The sequence below is a fragment of the Ictalurus furcatus genome, chromosome 2, assembly GCF_023375685.1.
Source record: "Ictalurus furcatus strain D&B chromosome 2, Billie_1.0, whole genome shotgun sequence".
Taxonomy (NCBI): Eukaryota; Metazoa; Chordata; class Actinopteri; order Siluriformes; family Ictaluridae; genus Ictalurus; species Ictalurus furcatus.
The window spans coordinates 33,344,738-33,361,470 of record NC_071256.1 but is presented as its reverse complement, the minus strand read 5'-3'; the positions used below and the strand labels follow the sequence as shown (position 1 = coordinate 33,361,470).

Below are 16,733 nucleotides of genomic sequence, written 5' to 3'. Positions count from 1 at the left end.
AAATGTTTCCTCTTCCGTTTATAAATGTGCAAATTAATGGATAAATTTAAAAAAAAATTATTGTAAAATTAGTCAAAAAGACGAGAATTTTAAGAGATAAAATAAACTGAGAAAAAACAATCGACTGTCACGTAAACATGATAACAGACTATAACAGCTACAATTCATTCACCACTGAAATGCATTGTGTTTTCTCTCTTAAATGATTTAGGGTGAATGTAAAAGTTTATGTGGGATAAATATGATAATAAAATTAAGAGTCATTTCATTTTAGCTTCATGCAGCTTGTATCACTTTGTGTATGAATATTATGAAAATATATTGTAACCCAAAAGCTTAGAAATGTATTTGTGTGCACATTATAGTCATTATTTATATACAATTAAGTATATTTCCATTCAAGCAAAACAGTTGATTTATGCCCAAAGCGTACAGGCTCCTAAACTGCTTAGGGATTTGCTTTATCCATTCTCATAACAATCATTAATTTAGGACAATATACTGTATAATAATAATAATAATAATAATAATAATAATAATAATAAGACCTTGCTGAAAGAAATGTGGAATGGTTAGAACTTCCAGATTGTTGTAACGGTGTTTTTACGCATCACGCTATTACTGTTTATTGTTGCTTAGCATCTGTGACGTCACAGAAGAGCTCCGAAACTTTCAGACATTCGCTGAAGTTTGTGCGAGTAAGGTGATTATTGAGGTTGCTCTGATCAGGAGAGAAAATGAGTGCACTTCGCGCTGCTGTAGTGGATTTTCCACTGCGCCCCCTGTTGTACACGGCCGTAGCTGCATCCACGGCAGCCGGCATTTACTATTATGTTAAACGACGCAGTCGAGAGAAAACAGCGGGCCCCGAGGACACAACTGAAGGTACAACTATTTCTCAGTCGTGCTGCTATAACCATACAGTGCTGTTTACTTCTGTCCTTTAAAAGAAATGAATTTAGTATATTTGTTCAGTCCTTCATAAGCTAAGAGGCTTTAGATGCACTGATGGGTGAAAGCACTCACTCTTTCTGTCCAGGTTCATGGAGGAGTTTAGCCTCATGAATGTGTAATAAAATCTGTCAGCGTGTTCTTAGCCTTAGCCCACATTAGACATGTGCATTAGACATTAACATTAGACATGAACATCAGTAAAGTGTATTTTTTCCGTGGGCCAGTGAGAAAGTAGGAATCAGGGGCAGACTTACCATTAGGCAAAGGTCGGCAATTGCATTGAGCCCCGAGCCCCCAAGGCCCCCAAAACGGTGCATAAACTTATGGTTAAGAAAGTTTTGTTTTTACTTTTCGCTAATTAATTATGTTTAGACGTATGTGTAGACAAGGCTCTAACATTACAGACAAAGAACAGCGAGGCTGAGACAGACAACAGGGTTAATTCTCTTTGTCTCTCTCTCTTTGTCTCTCTCTTTCTCTCTCTCTCTGCCCAAATGAAACTGAACTCTGATCATATGTGAGTTTAATGTCTCATCATGATGGTGTGCAATTCAGGTGTGGATTCATGTTCAGTGCTACTTCAAATAAATGTGTTTAAATATTACCATAATTTAGAAAAAATAAGAATATTTTAATAAGCTGCTGTCCTACTGTACCATACTGCGGCTTATTGTTTGCTCTTGGTTAGTGGTCATAGTGAAATAGACTTCTATATTAATATAGGCCTAATATCAAGATTAATTTAATAATATTAATCTTAGAAAATAAAACATTATTATTATTATTTTATTTTATTTTTTATTATTCTAGTAGTTAAAGTAGTAGTAGTCATAGTAGTATATTTTTTGGTGGTAAAATGATTAGATGTGGATTCATGTTAGTGTTAAAATATAAAGTTTCAGTACTAATTCAGGAGTTGTACAGCTGAGTGGTGCAGCTCTCCTACACTGCACTGCTGGTCTGGAATTCAAAACATTAGTAATAGATGATGATGTCTGATGTTTTTTAAATTTATTTATTTATTTAGATTCAGTGTGTGACCAGGCCACGGAACCGGCTGTGGTCCAACCCACAGAGGTTCCTCAGGACCAGGTCATGGTAAGTTTTTTCTGCTCCTAACTTTCATAGAGGGAAAATCCAAAAATCCAATTTTTCATTATATGAGCATTTTAAATATCTGGATTGAAGTTTGGCCCTTATGGAGGAGGAAATGAAGTTTGTACTCCAGCACAAGGCTAAAGACAGCAATCCAGACCTGATGTTCATTAATTGCAGTTTTTTATCAAGAAAACAATGCGTTAAAATTTGATCAGAAGTCTGATGAATATAAGGATTCCGTGTCAGACGTGTCAGGCTGTATGGCCCTTTAGGTAGATCAGACAGTTGCAACTAAACATGATGTTTGGACTGAATGCTAGTTCTCAGAAATGCTACAAACACCTAATGCCAACAATATTTGCCCGGTGAATTTCAGGATACTGTGACGATTCTGACCCTTGTGGTGTCCAATATTCAGCTGCAGAACAGAGTGAAGGAGCTGGAGGAACTGCTCTGTGAGGAATGCAGAGATTGTGACATGAAAAGCAAGGTGCGTGAGATAAGTGTCTGATTAAAAAGTACTTTTCAAAATGTTATGAGAACCATATGATGGGAATGATTGAGAATAGGAAATATCTGCACACTGGAGTTTGACTCAGTGATGAAGATGACATTAGATTAGATGGGAGGCTAAAATGTCATCTCTATCACAAGCTTTGAACTTATTAGGGATAATAGTTATGTAATGTAGTATATCATGAGGTTTATTATTTATTATCAGGTTTATTATTATTGCTATCATAATGGTATAGTAACAGTGATGTTGGGGCAACTTGCAGATGTGATATTTAAGTACTGGATTTTTAACCTTTTTTGCCCAATGGCTGTGTTTTAGTTGTGCAAGGGAATGTGTGTGTGTGTGTGTGTGTGCGTGTGCATGTGTGTGAGTGTGTGTGTGTTTGTCATGAGTAATGAATCAGTTTTTAAATGTGTCTGAATGTATGTGTAGAAGTAAATGAAGCCAACAAGCTTTTAATTGTGGTACTTTTTTAGGTCTCCCTGGCTGAAGCAGATTTGAAATTCAAGAAGGCTGTGGAGAACATTGCTCAGCTGAAGGTGGTGAAGTCTGACCTGAAAAACCAGGTTCAGACACTGCAAGGAACAGCGCATAACATGGAGCACCTGCTAACTAAGATTCGCTTGGTGTTTGATGAGCTAGAGAACGTATGCAAAAATCCTTGCATTAAGCAGCTACTTTAGAAATATTATGAGGACTTTTCATGTTTATGCTGCATGATGAGGCTCATTTAACCAAAATGACAATTGTATTTTCAAGATGTTAGTTGTTTTTTTTTTCTTCTACTGAATAGAAGTGCCCCATTAAGCATTCAAAGTTGAACATCTTTTCAACCATGTGTGTGTTTTAGGAGTGTGAGAAAGTGCAGGAGGAGAACAAACAGATGAAGGAGAAGTTAAAACTCTGTGAAGACTTACTGATGGTAAGCTTTTCGTCTCATGAAACTACAACTTCTATTGTGAGCTCTGTGTGTGTGTGTGTGTGTGTGTGTGTAATGTTGTGCAGTCACAGAAAACTTTTCCTTTTGTCACCAGAACATAAATGTGTCTGAATGTGTGCACTCGAGTTTTAGGAGTGTGAGCATCCTAAATCCTTGCATTAAGCAGCTACTTTATAAATAATATGAGGACTTTTCATATTCATGCTGCATGATGATGTTCATTTAACCAAAATGGCAACTGTATTTTCAAGTTATTAGTTTGTTTGTTTTTTTTTACTAAATAGACGTGCCCCATTGCATATATGAACATTAAGCATTCAAAGTTGAACATCTTTTCAACCATGTGTGTGTTTTAGGGGTATGAGAAAGTGGTGGAGGAGAACAAAGAGATGAAGGAGAAGTTAAAACTCTGTGAAGACATTCTGATGGTAAGCTTTTCTTCTCATGGATCTACAACTGCTATTGTAAGCTGTGTGTGTGTAATGTTGTACAGTCACAGAAAATTTTTCCTTTTGTCACCAGAACACGTCTGAATGTGTGCATTCACATTTTAGGAGTGTGTGCATCCTAAATCCTTGCATTAAGAAACTCTTTCATAACAATATGAGGACTTTTCATGTTTATGCTGCATGATGAGATAAATTTTGCCAAAATTTTAATTATATTTTCAAGTTTCTAGTTGTTGTTTTTTTGTAAATAATAGTGGCCCATTGCAAATGTGAACATTAAGCACAAAGTTTGAACATCTTTTGCCCTGTGTGTGTTTTAGGAGTGTGAGCAAGAGCACGAGGCAGAGAAAAATGAGAGGAAGGAGACTCTGATTCACAAGGAGGAGTTACTGAAGGTAAACTTTCCTTTTCATGGAACTACAGCTGCTATTGTAAGCCCTGTGTGTGTGATATTCTGCTCCCTCGAGCCAGTGCCGCCACTCCTCCGGTGTTGGTTTGATTGCCAGTAGCTCCCAATTACCAGTGTCGTAATTGTGCATGGCCAGGGAGAGCTTTATGGAGAAGAAAGCGACAGGATGGTGCTTGGGCTTCTCCCAGAACAACTGCTAAAGGACAGCCCCTTCTCCAATCTTGGAGGAGTCTACCTTTACCACAAAGTGTTTTGAAGGGTCAGGATTTTTAGAATGGGAGCGGTGGTAAATGCAGTCTTGACCTGGGTCAGAGCTTGTTCGGCTGTGGGGTTGTTCAGCCAGGCAATTGGGATGGCCTCAGAGCAGGGCTGTGAGAGGGTGTGTGATGGAGCTGAAACCTCGGATGAAGCGCCAGTAAAAGTTTAAAAGTTGAGAAATGCTTGCCGGAGCACATCCTGAATGTATTCCTCCATCGCCAGCTGCTTGGCCATGGACTGGGGATAGACAAAAGCTGCATGGCAGAATGGTACAGCAGCTCGATGGTACAGTCATAGGGCCAATGTGGGGGCAGCCTGATAGGCTTGGTCTTATAGAAAACTTCACTTAAATTGTGGTATTCTGAGGTAATTCTGCCTGGTTCCCTGGGCTCTACATTGAAGTGGAGGCGGTGGTGAGCTCGGGGACCTGGAAACAGTGGGTCAGACAAAGGGGGACCAGCAGGTGAGCTGTTTTTCTGACCAGGATATTTGGGGGCTATGAAGCTCCATCTATGGGAGGCCCAGGATCACTGGATTTTTGGGTGCGGTGGTGACCAGAAGTGTGATGGTTTTGTAGTGGAGTCCACCAGCCCAGCACTGTCAACACAGAAAATATAGCTGAGTGCTGTATTGTAATGGGCTTGGCTAAAGAAGGACTGGAGCAGTTTGCGAGCAGAGGCTGGAGCTTCCGCTCGTGACTGGGCTGGTTCTGGCACGGAGGGGGCATTGCTCAGTGGGATGGTCCTGGTGGCCGCAGTAAAAGCAGCAGTGTTCTCTGCAACGCCTCTCCCTCTCTGCCTTGCTGACTGTGTGTGTATATGTGTACACACACAGACCTTTTGTCACCAAAATGTAAAAGCATCTGAACATGTGTGTAGAAGTAAATAAAGCCAATAAGCCTTAATTGTTGTACCTTTTTAGGTCTCACTGGCTGAAGCTGAGGAGAAACACCAGAAGGCCGTGGAGACCATTGCTCAGCTAGAGGTGGAGAAGTCTGACCTGAAAAACCAGGTGGAGACACTGCACGGAATAGTGAAGGACATGGGGAACCTGCTGTCTAAGAGTGAAAAGGAGTGTGATGAGCTAACAACAGTAAGCAAGAAAAAATTCCTTGCGTTTAGCAGCTCCTTTAGTAATATTATGAAGATTTTTCATGTTTAAGTATTAAGCACTCAGATTTAAAAAATAATTTGCCCCATGTGTGTGTTTTAGGCGCGTGCGGAAGAGCGGGAGGCTCACAGCTTCCTCCAGTCTGAGTACGATAAGATGAAGAAGACTCTGATGCACATGGAGGAATTACCAAAGGTAATCCTTCCTTTTCATGAAACTATAACTGCTATTGTAAGCTGTGTGTGTGTATGTGTGTGTGTGTTTCCGACATTTTGGGGTGCAGAAGTCTGACCTGCTGCAAGGAACAGTGCAGGACCTGGGCAACCTGCTAGCTGAGACTCAAAGGGAGAGTGATGAGCTAACAAACGTAACATGACAATCGCTGCATTTAGCAGCTCCTTTAATAATATTATGAGGACTTTTCATGTTTATGCTGCATGGTGAGGTTCATTTAACTAAAATAAAAAATGTATTTTCAAGTTGCTAATTTTTTACTGAATTGAAGTGACCCATCGCATATATGAACATTAAGCACTCGATTTAAAAAAAAAAAATTCAATCGTGTGTTTTCATACATTAAATCTGCCTCTTTTTTTTTTTTTTTTTACAGAAACATTGCATACCTCTTGGATCCAAGGAGACAACAAGTATTGAGACAGAAGTCTGTGAGAACAGAAATGGATCCCCAGCAGAAACAACATGATGGGGGTATATATATATATATATATATATAGGGGTGAAAATAAGAAGAAAGTAAAACATAATTTAATGTGAAGTAAAAAGTCAAGCTGGTCAATTTTAAAAAAAAGGGTTGCCTGAGGAGGGTTTCCTCCCCCAGTCCAAAGACATGCTTTGTAGGCATTTCCAGATTGTCCATAGTGTGTGAATATTTGTGCAATTGTGTCCTCCGATGGGTTGGCACCCCATCCAGATTGTTCCCCGCCTTTTACCCGAGTCCCCTGGGATAGTCTCCAGGCTCCACGTGACCCTGTGTAGTAAAAGCGGTACTGAAATTGGATGGATAGCCTGGGAGCAATGGCCCAGCAGAGTCAGTCAGGGCATAGGTGAGGCTCCTGTGTGAACAGGTTAGAAATCTTTATTAATCCCCTTGAGGGGAAACTCATTACACATCACAAACAATTAAACATTACAGCACAATCAATCCATACAATAATTACACGGTTTCATTAAAAAACCTCACTACAGCAGGAATAAAAGACCTTCTAAATCGCTCAGTAGAACACTGAGGCATCACTAATCTCTTACTAAATTAACTTTTAAGTCCACTAAAAATACTATGTAGTGGGTGACCTTCATAAGTCAAAATTTTTAATTTTGCCCTTGTTCTCTTTTCCACCGTGACCACAAGTCAATCTGGAGTAAAACCAATAACCAGATGTTTCCAGGTGACTATAAATATTGTGTAATATAAAAAGTAAGGCATCATCTATTCCCACACCTTTCCTATGTGCAAATTGTAAGGGGTCTTCGAAAACTGATACCTATCTTCTCAGGTGACCAAGGATAATCCTTTCAAAACATTTCATTACATGTGACGTTAAAGCTATGGGTCTTGGTGGAACGGAACAATAAAACTTGGGCCTTGCTTTTCCTCACTCTCTGGTTCCGTGTGGTATTTTACTCTGCACCCGGGCAATTGGTTGTAAGTAGACTTGATTTTGTAAATAACTTATAATAGTAACTGTGTAGTGGTCAGAATTTTAGCCCACATTCTCAAATTATTCAAACTACCGCCCACATTAACATTTTTAGGAGTAGGAACCAGGCACAATGTTTTCCACATTACAGGTATTTTTTATAAAGACACAGACATAGAAAAAATTGAATGAAGGACTGAGCACAACTGATTGGCACAAACTTTCAGAGTATGTGGATGGATACCATCAGTGCCTGCTGTTTTGCTAGTCTTAAGACACCTTAACTGCTGCCAAACCTCATTTAAATTAATGACTGTTGCTGGACTACAGTCCGCATTATTATTCTGTACAAGTGATGCTAAAATACTGTCATGGGAGGCAGAGAAATCATTCACATTCAGCCCAGTCCCACAAAAACTGGTATTTCTAATCGCATAACCAGTGAGAGATTTCATACCACTCCAAAGACCCTGTGTGTTACAATTTGACATCTGACCTTCAACCTTTCCCTTATATTAAAACTTACTCTGTTTAATAATTTTTTCAGCTCCTTTGGAGCAATTTTAATCTGATCTGTCACACTACTAAAAAGTAGCTTTTTTCTATTACTAGCCACTTTAACCTCCCTTGTCACCCATGGTTTATTATTAGGAAAAAATTAAATTTGTGTACATGTGATAACATATTCAACACAGTAATTAATGTAACAAGTGACTTTGTCAGCGATACTGTCCAAATCATTGTCATCAAAGAACACTGACCAGTCTGTACATTCAAAACATCCTCTTAGCTTTTCACAGGTGTCCTCCGACCACACCCACACAGTCTTGGAGGCAATCGGTTCATTTCGAATCACAGGAGAATATTTAGATGTTAAATTGTGGTCCGATTGCTCCAGTGAGGGAAGCAGCTTTACAACATAACTTCTTTAATATTCGTATAGAACAGATCAATAGGTTTATCCCCCCTCGTAGTGCCAACCCAGTTTAAACTCTCTAAGAACGTCTTTATCAGATCTGATCTGTACTGTTGAATTTATTAGGCTCCCACACATTTTTTTTCTAGCTTGATTTTAACTTTGCAATTTTCACCCTTCATACGTCATAAGCTACAAGGAAAAATTTAAACAAGAAATCAACACAAAGAATTTGACAATCCCACAGAAAGAAATCTAAGTGTATTTAAGAAAAAAAACCGTATGGTATATGTAAGAAATAAATCATAAATAAATAAATTTATTTCTCTGGAACAGTTCATTTCATCTCTCTCCATGGAGCATTTTAATCAGTCAGTCAGTTAGCTAGTCAGGAAAAGTGTATTTCACTCTCCTTCTGAAGCCAGGAATTATTTTCTTTCTTCACTACATGCTCTTCCATGAGTACTTTTTAATCGCTCCTTGCTGCATTAAGTAATGACTTGTCCTTTGAAATGTCTGCAGAAAAGGTGGGGGGAAAAAACAGTGTTTTCCAGTAAAACTGTTCCATGTTTTGTTTTGTTTTTTACGCATTTGTTAAAGTATCACTCGTTGCATGTGATATCGCTTTTTACATTATCATTATAGGTGCCAATAATTATGGCGTTGACTGTATGTGACAACATGAGATGTTCCAACACAGTTGCTTTCTGAATTTTAATAAATTACATAGCTAACTAAGAAATCACACAACTAAGACCTCCAGACTACTCAGATGCATGAATCTACAAAAAAAAAGGAAAAAAAAGAAAAGAAAAGAAAAGAATTTGTTTTGTAAAATTTTGGACTTTTGGATTTTTACCCAATTTTGTTGACAACACATGTAAAAGCAATTTTAATTTACACATAAAATGCTTGTCTAGCCTCTATGGCTTCTCATCAGAGTATGTATTGTTTTCATTTAGATTTAGTGTTTGTCCTGTTAGTGTAGCCGTAATTAGTAACAGACAATTAGTGCCAATGTCCAAGGTGTGTTGAAATGATGTGATTTAAGCTCTTAATTAAACTCAATTTTAATTTTGGATGAAATTATATAGCCTCAATTCTATTTAGAGGTTATGTGTAAACTTAAGAAGGATTTTCACAGTCGTGAATCCTGGCCATGTGCAAAATTATTAACTGCGGAACGTCATACAGAAATATGTGTATTTATTGACTGACAGTTGCATTCACGAACTCTAGAGATGTTAAATGTTATTATAACCAAAACACACACTCACATTTCGGTTATTAGAGTCCATTTCCCTCACTAAAAAGAGGAAATGTTAAAGTAAAAGTCAATATGAGGCCGAAATTGTGATGTGAAGTTCACTGTGATTTTGCTGAGTGTGTGTGTGTGTGTGTGGGTGGGTCGGTGGGTGTGGGTGAGAGAGAGAGAATGTCCTCTCTTTAGCCGTGAACCCTGACACCAGGCCAGAGGCATCTCAGCTTCTTTAGTACAGCATGTAACTGATGTAAACTTTTAAAAATACACCATTAAATGGTGGTTCAGCAGGAACACAGATATGACTCTACCCTTTTACCACTTGTTACTCAGGAGAGCTGAAGAAATGTAGTTTTTTTTTAACGTAAAAGATTTTACACTCTATGATTTATTTTTTAAAGTCACAAATACCATCTGTTTTATTATAATTAGCCCAAGAGCCATAACATTAAAACCACCTGCCTAAAATTGTGTAGGTCCCCCTTGTGCCACCAAAACAGCTCTGACCCGTCGAGGTGAATCGGTGATGTGGTATCTGGTACCAAGATGTTAGCAGCAGATCCTTTAAGTCCTGTAAGTTGTGAGGTGGGACCTCCATGAATCTGACTTTTTTTGTCCAGGACATCTCATAGATGCTTTATCAGATTGAGATCTGGGGAATTTGGGGCCCAAGTCAACACCTTGAACTCCTTGTCATGTTCCTCAAACCATTCCTGAGCAGTTTTTCTGGGGTGGAGAGTGACGTCACTGCCCCGAATTATGTTTGATATTTCTAGGGAAGGGAAACAGATACAATGTTCATTTTAATGGCACATATCGGCAAAAAAAAAACAGCACCGGTTTGGAGCGATATGCGGTGGAGAGTGACGTCACGCGGCCAATAAATGTCTAATATCTCAAACACCATAGCAGAACAAATGTTTGTTTTTGCCACAGAAATCAGCACAAATGAATGGCATAGTTTTAGTGATTATTTAATTTCATGGGGTGCCAACTTCACTTTGTTGAATTCTGAAGGAATGTGAGTGTTTAAATAAAACATGATTAATTTACACCGTGTGTGTGTGTGTGTGTGTGTGTGTGTGTGTGTGTGTGTGTGTGTACAAGAGGCCTGCACTGTTTCGCAGTTTTACAGCTAGGTATAAAAGAGGACACCGCGCCTGGTGAGATTTGGAGAAACCGAGCTCCTGTCATCCACCACCAGGTCTCTCTCTCACACACTCTCTCACACACACTCTCACACTCACTCAAAAACAGACTGGGACTGAAGGAAATGCCTGAAGACCTACAAAAAGAAAACTAAATTTGAGTGTGAAATCCTGCGCATGTGCGTTACAGATGAACTCCTTGTAGTGCATGTGTAACATTAACATGGATTTCACTTTTATCACCAAAAACCAAAAAAAGACCAACAACAAAAGTAGATTTTTATTTAAAGGAATCTCACCATGGAGTTTTTGAGCTGTAATACACTTTCTTTTGAAGAGCTAAGCTTATAATTTTTTATAATACGTCTGCACAAACCTTAAAAGTGACACCTGAATTATAAGATGGAAATGAAATGATAAGGTTCTTCCAGATCAAGAGAAAAGCATTTGCTGTTCTAGAGGTTGCATTTATAATCAGCATTGTACATAATATCTTTCCCTGGGCTTCAACAGCGTTTGCTGTGCTTTCATGAACACCACATTGAAAGAAAGGGCCAGAAATAGGCAGAATGGATTCCGTCAATTCCTTCATATCATATCAGTTAACTGACAACTGTAGACTAACAGTTTATACATTATTTAAAAATATATATATAATTGGATTTCAACAAAAAGAAGCATTTTAGAAAGTGGCAATCTGGCAATAATGAATAAAACCCTGAAGGAATCACTTCCATTATGACGTCTCTGTAAAGTATGTTAAAAACTGAACTCCTTTTAACCCAAAACAAACGAACGAACAAACTAACAAACAAAGAAACAAGCAAAAAGATAAAGACTGGATTATACAGTGAAAAAGTGACGATTCTTTTCTTTTTCTCCCACAGCACTACACAGCCTTATGTTTAGTTTTCCCTAATCTAACAAGCCTGATTTAAAATCTGAACACATGTACAATACTTGATGTGGGAATAAGAGAAGACACTAAAGTGTGCTAGAAACTGTAGGCAAGCACTGACCTCTGCTGTCCAAATCAACCAACATACTGTCATTGCTACATGTATGTGTTCATCACTGAGCATCACATAAACATATAGTGACTTGAGCGGAAACATCGGTTTCTCTTCTGTTATTTTAATAAACACAATCTACTTTAAAAAATGCTCAGTCTAGCTTATGTGTTTGTCTCGTTTTTATTACACTGTAACAATTACATCATGGAAATTCACAGATCTGAACATTTTTTCCTCATTTATTAAATACTATTTATCAATTATTATTACAAAATTCTACCTAAATGTTTCCTCATGAAAATCCAAAGCAAGTGCAATTGCTGAATGTTTTTTAACTTGTACTAGTGTAACAATTTAACATTATAGTGAACCACATCCTATATAAAAAAGCTTTTCTTATTAAAGAAAAAAGAGAAGCTGTCTTTTCACATGTAATATAAAATTTTATTAACAAGAAGTACATAAATAAAAGTATATATATATATATATATATATATATATATATATATATATATATATATATATATATATATATACACACACACACCAATATTTACAGCATACATTTTTGCAGCTCCAGGTTTAACTGGCTCAAAATTTGGTACAGTATTAAATCTAAGATGAGGATCATACTAGCTGGGATTAGAACACAAACAGTTTCCAGTGAACAGCTTAACCTCTACTCATACGTTCACAGCATGAAGACAGCATAAATGTTTGTATCACAATGTATAATCAGCTCAAAGTTTGATACAGTACTTAACCTAAATCTCATTTGGATCATATTAACAACACTTATTTCCTGAACATTACCCAGTAAATATTTATGGCATTTGGCAGACGCTCTTTAGCATAACCTTTACTCATAAGTCCACAAATTAAGTCCATATAAGTTTTTTTAATCCACTTCTTCAATAGTTGGTCCCTGGGTGTTTGCTCCTGAAGCTGCTCGTGCCTGAGCTCCACAGCTTCCGGCTGGCATTCCTCCCTGGTACAGCTTACTGATGATGGGGTTGCAGACTTTCTCCAGTTCTTTCAGCTCATGTTCGAACTCCTCTTTTTCGGCCAGCTGGTTGTTCTCCAGCCAGGTAACGGCCTGGTTACACCTCTCAATGACCGTCTTCTTGTCCTCTTCACTGATTTTGCCTTTCATGCTTTCATCTTCCACACTGTTTTTCATGTTAAAGGCATACGACTCCAGGGAGTTCTTGGCTGCAATCTTCTCTCTCTGCCGGTCGTCCTCTGCTTTGTACTTATCTGCTTCCTGCACCATCCTCTCAATCTCCTCCTTGCTCAGCCTGCCCTTGTCATTAGTGATGGTGATCTTGTTCTCTTTGCCAGTGCTTTTGTCCACAGCAGACACGTTCAGAATGCCGTTGGCGTCAATGTCAAAGGTCACTTCGATCTGAGGAACTCCACGTGGTGCAGGTGGGATGCCCGTCAGATCAAACTTCCCGAGCAGGTTGTTGTCTTTGGTCATGGCTCTCTCACCTTCATACACCTGGATCAGAACCCCAGGCTGGTTGTCTGTGTACGTGCTGAAGATTTGTGTCTGCTTGGTGGGGATGGTGGTGTTGCGTTTGATGAGAGTGGTCATGACTCCTCCTGCGGTCTCAATGCCCAGGGACAGTGGAGCCACATCCAGCAGCAGCAAGTCCTGGACGTTTCCAGAGGTGTCGCCCATGAGGATGGCGGCCTGAACTGCAGCACCGTAAGCTACCGCCTCGTCTGGGTTGATGCTTTTGTTCAGTTCCCGTCCATTAAAGAAGTCCTGCAGAAGTTTCTGGATCTTGGGGATTCTTGTAGACCCTCCAACCAGGACAATTTCATGGATCTGAGATTTGTCCATCTTGGCATCTCTCAGGGCTTTCTCCACCGGCTCTAGCGTTCCCCTGAACAGATCCGAACACAACTCTTCAAAGCGTGCTCTGGTGATGGAAGTGTAAAAGTCAGTGCCTTCATACAGGGAGTCGATTTCAATGCTGGCTTGAGAGCTGGAGGACAGGGTTCTCTTGGCTCTCTCACAGGCCGTACGCAGCCTCCTCAGGGCTCTCTTGTTCTGGCTGATGTCCTTCTTGTGCTTTCTCTTGAATTCCTCCACAAAGTGGTTGACCAGGCGGTTGTCAAAGTCCTCTCCGCCCAGGTGAGTGTCTCCGGCTGTGGCTTTCACTTCAAAGATGCCATCTTCGATGGTCAGGATGGACACATCGAAGGTACCACCTCCCAGGTCAAAGATCAGGACATTGCGCTCTCCTTTCTTGCCTTTGTCCAGGCCGTAGGCGATCGCTGCAGCTGTGGGCTCGTTGATGATCCTCAGGACGTTCAGTCCAGCAATCACTCCAGCATCTTTAGTGGCTTGTCTCTGAGAGTCATTGAAGTAGGCAGGAACAGTAATAACAGCGTTTGTTACTTTCTGTCCAAGATAGGCCTCTGCGATTTCTTTCATTTTCACCAGAACCATGGAGGAGATCTCCTCAGGGTAAAAGGATTTCTTCTCCCCTTTGTACTCGACTTGAACCTTCGGCTTGCCTCCATCGCTGGTCACTTGGAAAGGCCAATGCTTCATGTCAGACTGTACGACTGGATCGTCAAACTTCCTGCCAATCAGCCTCTTGGCATCAAACACTGTGTTGTTGGGGTTCAAGGCCACTTGGTTTTTTGCAGCATCTCCAATGAGCCTCTCAGTGTCCGTGAAGGCCACGTAGCTGGGTGTTGTCCTGTTTCCCTGGTCATTAGCAATGATCTCCACGTTTCCATGCTGAAACACCCCCACACAGGAGTAGGTGGTGCCCAGGTCAATCCCAACAGCAATTCCTTTAGCAGAGGACATCTTGATTGTTTTGTCAGATGTCTATAAATGACACACACAAAAACAAAAGCAGAAGTTAGTTCAGGTACATTTTAAAAGTTGCATCTGTATGGTCAATTTAAACCAATAAACTATTCATTAATAAGTAACGACAATAAAAATCAAATACGGAAATACACACGCGTATCAAAGTTATTATTCGAGCACCCCAATTTAATTTCAGTTATTACACATGTAATGATTTCTTCTTCTACCAGTAGTAAAATGAACGAAAGGTAGTTTTGTAAAGTTATAATAAGGTCTCAGAATACATTTTAATATTATTCTCCAGTCCAGTTCCTTTATAACAATATGTGTCCTCAAAAGAGATTATAAATCCTGTCATATAACCACAGTCATAGAGGAGTTAAATGATCGTACTTACATTTATTAGGCTCCTGAAATGTATGAAGATTATGTCTTATCTCTTATTAAATCTGCCGCTTTGCTCCTCTTCGTTGCTGCAACTCTCACTGCTCGTAGACGGCTGTTTGTTACACACGCTTTCAATCTCGCTTTTATAATCACCAGCGGACTCAGTCAGTCTCTTCTCCATCTTTCTAGGCGCTTCTCCAAAGCTCGTGCGAAACCGACCAATCAGAAGTTATGCAGCTGACTAGGCCACGCCCACCCCTGGTTCAGGAACATACCATTCTGCCCAGAACAGAGGACTGACTTCTAGCGTGTTCTGGATCATTTCTCTCTTCCTCCACTACTTGATCCGCTGCTCTGATACCAAAATATAATGTAGCGTAATTAAGCTTTCTTAAAATGGGCAACAAATAAGAAATAAAAGAGAAATAGTGTAGAAACAAACTGATCTGTAGACCTGAGAGTGAATTAGGGTGTTTTGGTAAAACAAGGCTATAGTTGTTCCTATAAATATATTCACTTTTAATTAAATAACAGTGTCTGTATTCAATGCCTACAATATCACGATGGTGATGAAATTCACATTTATGAGGAACGGTCTGCATCTTATCCACCTTTCTGTACAATATGAAGAGATGATCTGAAAGTAGATATCACTAATAATCTGCCCTCAACACATGTACATGAGTAACTGTGTAAAATAACTGCATTTGGTGATAAAAGAATCTGAGTAGATTAATCATTACTGTGATAAAGTCATCCTGAGAGTTTGACAATAAATGGTATTAGCTGTTATCTCACACAGTTGAATTTATTTATTTGTTTGTTTGTTTCTCGGTTATGACCTTCCTCCAAGTTAAGATCACAGCCACTGATCTTAATAATCATTCAAGCCATCAATTCCTTCATATCATATCAATTAACTGACAACTGTAGACTAACACTTTATACATTATTTAAAATATATATATAATTGGATTTCAACAAAAAGAAGCATTTTTGAAAGTGGCAATCTGGCAATAATGAATAAAACCCTGAAGGAATCCCTTCCATTATGACGTCTCTATAAAGTATGTTAAAAACTGAACTCCTTTTAACCCAAAACAAACGAAATAACAAACTAACAAACAAAGAAACAAGCAAAAAGATAAAGACTGGATTATACAGTGAAAAAGTGACGATTCTTTTCTTTTTCTCCCACAGCACTACACAGCCTTATGTTTAGTTTTCCCTAATCTAACAAGCCTGATTTAAAACCTCAACACATGTACAATACTTGATGTGGGAATAAGAGAAGACACTAAAGTGTGCTAGAAACTGTAGGCAAGCACTGACCTCTGCTGTCCAAATCAACCAACATACTGTCATTGCTACATGTATGTGTTCATCACTGAGCATCACATAAACATATAGTGACTTGAGCGGAAACATCGGTTTCTCTTCTGTTATTTTAATAAACACAATCTACTTTAAAAAATGCTCAGTCTAGCTTATGTGTTTGTCTCGTTTTTATTACACTGTAACAATTACATCATGGAAATTCACAGATCTGAACATTTTTTTCCTCATTTATTAAATACTATTTATCAATTATTATTACAAAATTCTACCTAAATGTTTCCTCATGAAAATCCAAAGCAAGTGCAATTGCTGAATGTTTTTTAACTTGTACTAGCGTAACAATTTAACATTATAGTGAACCACATACTATATGAAAAAGCTTTTCTTATTAAAGAAAAAAGAGAAGCTGTCTTTTCACATGTAATATAAAATTTTATTAAC

The 16,733-nt window shown here is 38.8% G+C and overlaps 2 protein-coding genes across 11 annotated transcripts; one reads left to right on the top strand and one right to left on the bottom strand.

Moving 5' to 3' along the window:
• Window positions 1-564: 564 nt before the first annotated feature.
• Window positions 565-16,492, top strand: LOC128602066 (uveal autoantigen with coiled-coil domains and ankyrin repeats-like). 10 transcript variants are annotated; one of them, XM_053615631.1, is made up of 14 exons: window positions 566-885; window positions 1,982-2,052; window positions 2,429-2,542; window positions 3,046-3,216; window positions 3,420-3,491; window positions 3,866-3,937; window positions 4,279-4,353; window positions 5,547-5,717; window positions 5,838-5,930; window positions 6,346-6,443; window positions 6,667-6,820; window positions 10,047-10,143; window positions 10,678-10,774; window positions 15,144-16,492. In XM_053615631.1, the coding sequence occupies exons 1-10, from the start codon at window positions 738-740 to the stop codon at window positions 6,436-6,438; spliced, it is 1,080 nt and encodes a 359-aa protein (XP_053471606.1). In that variant the 5' UTR covers window positions 566-737; the 3' UTR covers window positions 6,439-6,443; window positions 6,667-6,820; window positions 10,047-10,143; window positions 10,678-10,774; window positions 15,144-16,492. The 10 variants fall into 10 exon arrangements, with proteins under 10 accessions (XP_053471637.1, XP_053471606.1, XP_053471630.1 ...); XM_053615655.1 differs by lacking the exons at window positions 10,047-10,143; window positions 10,678-10,774; window positions 15,144-16,492 and adding exons at window positions 7,105-7,170; window positions 7,300-7,351 and having other exon boundaries at window positions 6,667-6,799; XM_053615662.1 differs by lacking the exons at window positions 6,667-6,820; window positions 10,047-10,143 and having other exon boundaries at window positions 565-885; window positions 2,471-2,542.
• On the bottom strand, window positions 12,273-15,131 carry LOC128602036 (heat shock 70 kDa protein 1). Its single transcript, XM_053615563.1, has 2 exons — window positions 14,965-15,131; window positions 12,273-14,582 (listed from the first exon to the last, which is right to left on the bottom strand). The coding sequence occupies exon 2, from the start codon at window positions 14,559-14,561 to the stop codon at window positions 12,630-12,632; it is 1,932 nt and encodes a 643-aa protein (XP_053471538.1). The 5' UTR covers window positions 14,562-14,582; window positions 14,965-15,131; the 3' UTR covers window positions 12,273-12,629.
• Window positions 16,493-16,733: the final 241 nt, after the last annotated feature.

Excerpts from the sequence above, each read along its gene's own strand:
- LOC128602066 (XM_053615598.1), top strand. The coding sequence starts at position 738 with ATGAGTGCACTTCGCGCTGCTGTAGTGGATTTTCCACTGCGCCCCCTG. Across the intron at positions 3,938-4,278 it reads TCTGTGAAGACATTCTGATG|GAGTGTGAGCAAGAGCACGA; the intron begins GTAAGCTTTTCT and ends TGTGTGTTTTAG. Across the intron at positions 5,931-6,345 it reads ACATGGAGGAATTACCAAAG|AAACATTGCATACCTCTTGG; the intron begins GTAATCCTTCCT and ends TTTTTTTTACAG.
- LOC128602036 (XM_053615563.1), bottom strand. The coding sequence starts at position 14,561 with ATGTCCTCTGCTAAAGGAATTGCTGTTGGGATTGACCTGGGCACCACC.